The 8,159-nt window shown below is 55.5% G+C and overlaps 2 protein-coding genes across 2 annotated transcripts; both read left to right on the top strand.

Moving 5' to 3' along the window:
• Positions 1-1,424: 1,424 nt before the first annotated feature.
• On the top strand, positions 1,425-4,541 carry BBK36DRAFT_68799 (frequency clock protein; the record flags this gene model as incomplete). The annotated part of the gene is made up of 2 exons (XM_024898525.1): positions 1,425-1,722; positions 1,789-4,541. The coding sequence occupies 2 exons, from the start codon at positions 1,425-1,427 to the stop codon at positions 4,539-4,541; spliced, it is 3,051 nt and encodes a 1,016-aa protein (XP_024745299.1).
• A 1,058-nt stretch (positions 4,542-5,599) lies between these two features.
• BBK36DRAFT_152546 (Prenylcysteine oxidase) lies at positions 5,600-7,563 on the top strand (the record flags this gene model as incomplete). Its single annotated transcript, XM_024897603.1, has 4 exons — positions 5,600-5,724; positions 5,867-6,396; positions 6,463-6,582; positions 6,620-7,563. The coding sequence occupies exons 1-4, from the start codon at positions 5,610-5,612 to the stop codon at positions 7,559-7,561; spliced, it is 1,707 nt and encodes a 568-aa protein (XP_024745298.1). The 5' UTR covers positions 5,600-5,609.
• Positions 7,564-8,159: the final 596 nt, after the last annotated feature.

The raw sequence follows: 8,159 nt of genomic DNA, 5'->3' as shown, positions 1-8,159 counted from the left end.
ACTCATTTTTTCCCTCTCTTTCCTGGCGATGCCCTCGCTACCTTGCGGTTGCCAGATCTTTGCCTCACTCCAACTTCACCCTCTCTCGTGGTAAATCCGTCACCTTCCGAGCGAACACGACCGTCTGCGATAGGGCTGGCTGGTGGTTAATTGCATACATCGTGGAGTCTTGAATCCCTTGCCAGTTTAACTTGGCCTGCCTCCCCCCCTCCATCTCCTCTCCCCTCCCAGCTACCTTAGGTACTCTACTGCTACTGGTACGCCGGCTGCCACGCACCCCGCCTCGCCACCCTCCCCTTTCCTCTCTCATCGTCGTCCACAGCCTCACCACGGCGATCGATACGTCGAATCACATCTGTACAGTGCATACATCGCCTGGCCCCGTCGATACCCCTACGGGGCCGTTCTCGAACACGAGCTTTCTTCAACCACATTCGAGCTACTCCTTGCTCCCGTCAGCTTCTGCGCTCCTCCTCACTACCACGGTGAAATTCTGGCGACGACATCAACAGCGCCCAGGCCGAGCACAGCAGACGTGAGCCTCAACGCGCAATCCTTCTCTGGCAACAAGTCCACCGCGTATCTTCAAGAGAGAGAAAGGCTGCCCGACTGGCGGTGCCGGTTCCGAGATCGCACTCTCGCCTGTTCACCCAACTCTACCACGGGTTGACGCAAACAGTTGCGAAGGGTTAGATCGAGCCGCCCGACGACAACGCAAACTCGAAGAATTCTCCCAATCCGCTGGTGTAGGCCACCGACAGGTTTCAAGGCGACAGCAATCCGCGGCTTTTGGTTGATTAGGATAAGTGTCTTCTCACATATTCCACCCTCGCCACATACTACTCCAGAAGTCTCGCGAAGATTCGTCTTTTTTCGCTGAATCTCCAACCGCATACGAATTTTGGACAGAGCCGGCATCTCTCTATCTTTATCAGCTTCAGTATCCTTCAAGGACTCCTTACACCTGGCACAGTTTGCCGACTTCTTTTCCCCCTCTCCCTCATCCTCATCCACTTCACATCCTCTGTTCACCAAGGCTCATTATTCCCTGCCTGAGGTGAGTTGCCCCGAGGTTGTTGCGGCCCTCTTTGCTTATGCCGTTCGATCGATCGATCGCCTACGGTGCCCCGGCAATAACACGCCACTTCTTGTTACCCGACACAAGGTGCCAGTAGCGAAACTTCCAGTCACAGGTCTGTTAACAGTGCATCCACAGTACATCGCAAGGCGATTTTACGAGGTGTAACCGCGTGCCTACGTCACAAGCCCCGTCACTTGGCTTTGCTTGGGACCCTTGGAAATAATACACGCCGTTAACCGCCTACTTCGAGCAAAAGTCTCTTGCTCGGCAGCTGAAGAATGAATCCTTGTTAGTCTGATCAAGACAAGTCGCCAGCTCTTGTATGCCCTCCAGCTTGACTACAATGCAGCCGACAAAGGGCAAATCTCACGAACCACTTCTATCATCCACCGGCCACCCTCTCCCCCGACGAACGTCGCCGGAAAACTCAGTCACGTTGCGACACCATCAGTTTGCTCGCGATGCCTCCCTGAAAGCGAGTCGTGGCTCGGCTCCGCCAAACCAGACCAATCAAGACGCGTCGTCACCTCGTCGAGCCTCGTCGGGGGAGAGCAACGAGACCGCCCAGAGCGACGTCAACAAGTGGTTCAACCAGTCTAACGAGAACCCAACAGCTACTTTTGACAACAACGCCATGGACGGTAAGTGTGAACGTGTGGATCGGTACGTAGGCTGATATAAGCATTTACTCATATCTTTTGACACAGTGGAGCCGCCGTTTTTCCAAAAAGAGTCCGACTCTTCATTTGAAGACAAGTTATCTCCGTCTCAAGCACCCGTGCCCGGAAGTCTGTCGAACGCCCGCAGCAGCAGTGCCGAAGATTACCGAAGCGTCATCGATGATCTGACTGTTGAGATTCAGAAGCTAAAGGAAGAGCTGAAGCGCTACAAGCAGCATGGTCCGGACATGCTTCGAAAAGACAAGCTCTTTGAGATCAAGATGCATGGCTTGCCGAAGAGGAAAAAGCGCGAATTGGAGGCAACACTTAGGGAATTCGCAGCGGGCCTATCAGGCGATTCTCCGGAGACCTCCTCGTCCCGGCGCAACAAGATGTCGTCTAGGCATGCCACGCGCGAGCGCATGTACTCGGGCTCGACTTCCATGTCGCGGTCCAAGCATGCCTCGTCATCATCAGGGTCCAATGCACGACCGGTCGATTCAGCCTACGCCTCCATGTCCACCGGCGCGGGCTCATCTGGGACCTCGTTGAATAGGCCTCAAGGGGGCTCGCGGTTCAAGTCGAACGATCAGAAAGTCGAGAACTACTTGCGCGACATTCCCGAGGGTCTGTATCCCCGGCTTGTCCCCATGACGGAGAAGGAGAAGAAGAAGCTCGTGGTCCGACGCCTTGAGCAAATCTTCACGGGGAAGATTTCTGGCAAGCATGCGCGTCGAAAGCAAATTGGCGAGCCACCTCCTGGATCCGTCCCGCCACCAGCTCAGGCAACACCGGGCCAAGCTTCTCCCCGGCGCTCTTCTCTAGTGCAACTATTGACACCCAAGCTTAGCACCCATGACAGCTCGAATCTGATTTCTACTCTGGAGCCTTTGCGCGAAGCTCGATTCCCTCCCGCGGAACTTCACTCTGGGCAAGGGGGAAAGAAGGCCAGATCGCAGGACATGGGCTCGGCGTCCAACTCCAACGAAGACCGAACCGAGTCTGGGGGAAATGGTAGCGGTAGCGGTAGCGGTCTCGGCAACGGCGGTCCGGGGCCAAACCCCTCTCCGCCTATGCCACCGCCTCCTGAGCAGCGGCCCACGAGGCCTAGGGACCTCGACCCTGATCGCGCCCAGATCCCATCCGAAAACATGGAGTATATTAGACACTTGGGTCTTATTCCTCCAGAGCTGCTACCCAATCCGCCGGAACGGAGCCTCGATGACGTTCACCCCGACGAAGAAGGGTGGGTGTACCTGAATCTCCTCTGCAACATGGCGCAACTACATATCATGAACGTCACCCCGGACTTTGTGCGCAACGCCGTCGTTGGCCTGAGCGCCAAATTTCAACTCTCGCCAGATGGTCGGAGAATTCGATGGCGCGGGGGTATGGACGGCACCAAGTTCAGCAGCGACAGCTCGGGCGATCTTTCGCAACGAAGCCCAGAGACGGATGAAACCGGAAATTCGGAAAGAGAACGTCGTAAGAGGCAGAAGACGGGTCGCTCAAGCGGCGACTCCTGGAGCCCGGCTAACAACCTGTCCAAATTCGGGCCACAAGTTTTAGCATCAACCGAGAGCTTTCACTACAAGCCTCTGTTCCTTCATCAGCAGTCGCCCAACGGGCAGTCATCTCCGGAGGATGGCACCCTGTCGTCCTTTGGCCCCATTGAGGAAAGCAATGCAGACTCGCGATGGGGCCAGAGCGGCTCGGGTACGTCCGTTCGCCACAAACGCCGTCGCGATGGTGCCATCATCTATTACAGCGGGGCTCCGTTCTGCACCGATCTGTCGGGTGATCCGGGCGATATATCACCGGCGACGTACATGCTATCGAGCAGCAGAGATCGGGTCGCGCCCCGGGCTCAATTTGACCGCCCGATCCCGATCCGAACCGGATCCGGTTCATCCATCGTTAGGCGGCCATTGAGTGACGCCGATCTTGATCTCGGCTCCATCTCCGAACTGGAAGTCGATGATGGGCGACTTGGCGTGCCAGAGCTTACGACGGACTCGGGAGATGAATCTAGCGAGCTCAACATGGAATATCCGTGGAGCGATGCGCCCCAGGTGCTTGAAGTACTCCCCCTTGAACCGTGTGGTCTGGGTGGTGTGCTACCAGAGGATCACTTCTTGGTGGTGGTCACGACCAGGCGGTCAAAACTTGATGCATACGAGGGGCAGCGGAGCAAGCTGTCCGATGGGACTACAGAAGGCATCATCAGCCGGTTGGCCGCGATGTTCACGTCTTCGCCGCGCCCGTTTGCCCGCCGACTGCTGATGAAGGATGAACCGCCAAAGATCCAGATTGAGTACCTGTCGGGCCGCATCAGGCGCTTGGAACCCGTGCCTCTTCCTCCGCCTGCCATTTTTTTCCCACCTTTTAGCTCGGACTCGTCGTCCGAGGACGAATCTGGATCGGACGGAGACGATGAGCTCAATTCTTCGGAAGAGCTCATGAGCCGACGCGCAAACCCGCATCAGTCGGATGACTATTCCGACGGAGTGGACCTGAGCAGCGGTGATGAAGATGGCGAAGCGCCCGATGACGATGCTCATTTGTCGGGGAATGCTGAGCCAGACAGCAGTGGGGTGGACGAACTTCCACCGCGGGTACTCCGTCGGGTCTCTCACGGATCCCGAGGCAGCACCGAGGCAATTCCAGGAACTCTCGGGGGGAGAAGCAACAGCGCCAGCGCCATCGCCGAGGGGATGCTCCTCGCCGGAGGCAGTTCTGTGGCCACTGCAGGAGGCATCGGGAGCGATTATTATCACAGCAGCCCCGGACAAAGCAGTTGAGCGCACGCATGTTGTTGCGTCGTGAAAGTTGGATGCGAAGAATGTCGCGAAAGCATCAGCAATCAATTTGGGGGCGCCAGATTTGTCAACGGCTGTGGACCGCTGACAAGTAGACGCCCGAAAGGTCTTTGATGTCGAACCGATTCACTTGGCTCTGTTGGATATCTACGTGTCTGAAAGGCATTGTCGACGGTTTGTTTCAAAAAGAAAAAGTACGATTCTCTCGACACGCGCGATTGAATCACTCTCATCTCTTTCAATATTCAGTGTATATACAGTACACACGGAGAGATTGTACAGCCGAGGTTTGCGACAGTTCCTTGCTAGTTGGGTCAAGGGAGTATATAATGGCTAGATACCCTGTATGTTCATCATTTCAATATCCAGTCTGAATTGTCTGGAAAGCACTTGAGCGGCCTGTCCACGGTGATTTAGCGATGAAGCTTCAGATATTCCCTAAGGGGCGTGTAACGAATCTGCAACCCGTGTGTTTTGCGATCCTTCGGACTACCTGTATGCTTTATCTACCTAGGTAAACGGTAAGGTCATCATTTATTTGTCAAGCAGCAAACAGCAATCAGCAACTGTGGAGTACTGGAGGCTTCTCTAATTCAACATGGTGCAGAAGCAAACAATTCCAAGCTGCATGCCGGCATATGATACTGTCTACTATTGTACAGTAGGTACGTATTGTATTGTGCTGTACGTGATTGTCCAGTGAGGATGAGAAACACGTGATGTGCCGTCTCACAGCTTCTGCAAAGTTACGGCGGCTTACGGAGTACATTCGTACTGCCTGAACGTCGGTCAATTCAATTCGCTAGTTCTACGCAATCAGACCACACGCCTGCAAGCTGCACGGAGAATCGCTTTGCTTGCATCATCAGGAGGCTGAGGTTATAAATTAGTGAAAGGAGGGGTGTTGTCTGCTCTGAATCCTGTCCAACCTTTTCTTCTCATATTTATTCCTTTCGCCTTGGAAACAATTGAGACGGAGACTTATTGACTGTTGTCGCTTGCTTTCTGCACCATTGGTTGCCCGACTGGTGTGTTGCTTGTTTGGTGAAGATGCGGCTGCAATTGGGCCCGGCTTTGGTGGCGTGGTTGGCGCTTGGCGGGGAGGCGGCGGCAGAGGGAGAGGCGACGACGGAGACGAAGGGCGTGAAGAATGTTGCCATTATTGGTGAGTTGGGAGTCTGATTCAGGATGTCACTCGGGGATTGAGCAGTCTGGACATGATCATGCTCGTCATGACAGACACGGTGGAGGGCTGGGACGGCATGACAAGATGAACGACAGAGCAGCCGACTGACGCAACATCACAGGCGCTGGAGCTGCCGGCTCCTCGGCCGCCTACTACCTGTGCCAGTACGCGGACGAGGCCGACGTCAAGGTCAACATCACAATCTTTGAAAAGACGGACCGCATCGGCGGCCGCACGCTGACGGTCAACGCCTACGACGACGCGGCGCACCCCATCGAGCTGGGGGCGTCCATCTTCGTGTCCGTCAACCACATCCTGTACAACGGCACGCGCAACTTTAACCTGTCGACGGGCGCCAACTACCGCGAGGCCAGCAGCGCGGACGACATCACGGCCATCTGGGACGGCGAGAGCTTCGTCTACGAGACGACGGACGGCACGGCCTGGTGGTGGGACGCGGGCAAGTTGTGGTGGCGCTACGGCATGAGCCCGTACCGCGCCGTGTCCCTGGTCAAGGACGTGGTGGGCAAGTTCCTGAAGCTGTACGAGGGGCCGTACTTTCCGTTCCGATCGTTGACGGCGAGGGCGTATGAGCTGGGGCTTGTGGGGGTGACAGCCGTGACGGGGGAGCAGTTTCTCAAGCAGCACAAGGTGAGGAAGCAAAGCGGAGGTTTTGTTTTGTGTGTGATACAAAGCTGACGAGTTGGTCGTGTTCAGATTGATGAGGCGTTTTCCAGGCACATTATTCAGGCTGCTACGAGGGTCAACTATGCTTCGAACTTGGCGTACATTCATGGACTGGAGACCATGGTAAGGCCTACTCGGAGTCTCCTTTATGTGAGTTGGACGAGTGTACTAAGACGAGAATAACCAGGTCTCCTTTGCTACGGATGGCGCAATGTCGGTGACGGGCGGCAACTGGCACATCTTTGAGAATATGGTCAAGAACAGCGGTGCTGCCATCCTCCGAAACACCACCGTCTCCTCCATCCGCTTTGCCAAGGGCGAGACGTCATCTTCCGCTCCCAAGTATGAGATTTCCACAAGCTCGGCCTCTGCTGAGCCGGAACTCGTCGACACAACGTTTGACGATGTCATCATCGCCTCGCCCTGGCAGTTCAGCAACATTGAAGCTGGCGAGGGCGTCCTCAAGCACAAGATCGAGGAGATCCCCTACACCAAGCTCCACGTCACGCTCTTCGCCTCCCCCTTCAAGCTGCACCCGGCCTTCTTCGGGCTGCCGCCGGGAAGCAAAGCGCCCAGCAACGTCTACACGACCCTCGCCAAGGACGAGGAGCCAAAAGTCGGGGCCGACGGCGTCGGCAAGACGGGCTTCTACTCCGTCAGCACGCTCAGGACGGCGGTCAACCCCAAGGCCAACCGGACGGAGTTTGTATACAAGATCTTTTCGCCCAAGCCCGTGACCCCGCAGTTCCTGTCGGATCTCCTCGGCGTGCAGGTGCCGGAGACGTTTACGGGTCCGGCTACTACTACTGAGACGGACGGGAGCGACGGCTTGGTGGAACCCATCTCGTGGTACTACCCGCACTGGTTCTACTCGTACCCGATTGAGCTCCCGCGGGTGACGTTTCAGGATCCCATCCTGGGCAGCGGGCTGTACTACACGTCGGGCATCGAGAGCTTCATCTCGACCATGGAGACGAGCGCGCTGATGGGCATGAATGTGGCGAGGCTCATTGTGGACGACGCGGCGGGCGTTGAGAGGGAGGCCGTTCCCGGTGCCGTGAGCGAGGAGGACTTTTTGCTGGGTATGGTCAAGGTGGACATGGTTGTCGAGGAGCCTGGTGAGCTGTGATTTGAGAGAGGGCGGGAATGGGGATTGGGGAATTGAAACGATTTGCAATGTAACTTGGGTATGATGGGATAATTTGTTAAGCGAGCGACAACCTTCTTTGATACAATCTGATACAATTTGATTAAACTCTCACTGTTCACTTCTGCAAGAGCATGTTTCATGGGATGTAATTACAGTTGAAAAAGGAAGAGAGATGGAGGCAGACGTTAGGCTCCCATGTCGCCCAGCCTTAAGCCGTTGAATCCCGGCTTCAACCTTATCGTCTCCTTCACGATGCGGTCTGAATTGTCGGGGAAGCGCTACTTCAGTATCGATATCGGAGCTTGTCTTGCATTTCAACAGATCCCATGATCAGCAGGGGTAAAGCTTACACAAGGTAGGGCAAAAAGGGCGGAGGTCTTGCGCCTTGCAGCTTTGTTCTAGAGAGGCATAGAAGTAGTTCTCTTACGGAATGCGAAGTGCTTGTGGCCCTCCATACATGTGTAACTATGTGCTGGTAGATGATGCCGCTTTCGGTCGTCTCTTGCGTATTGGTGTTGTTATCTAATGCTGTTTTTCTCTGCAAAGTACGGCAATTGGGTTCCTTGGCCTGCAGGCT

Source organism: Trichoderma citrinoviride (genome assembly GCF_003025115.1).
Source record: "Trichoderma citrinoviride strain TUCIM 6016 unplaced genomic scaffold BBK36scaffold_20, whole genome shotgun sequence".
Taxonomy (NCBI): domain Eukaryota; kingdom Fungi; phylum Ascomycota; class Sordariomycetes; order Hypocreales; family Hypocreaceae; genus Trichoderma; species Trichoderma citrinoviride.
Note: the sequence above shows the minus strand (reverse complement) of the source record. Positions and strands in the feature narration are given on the sequence as shown.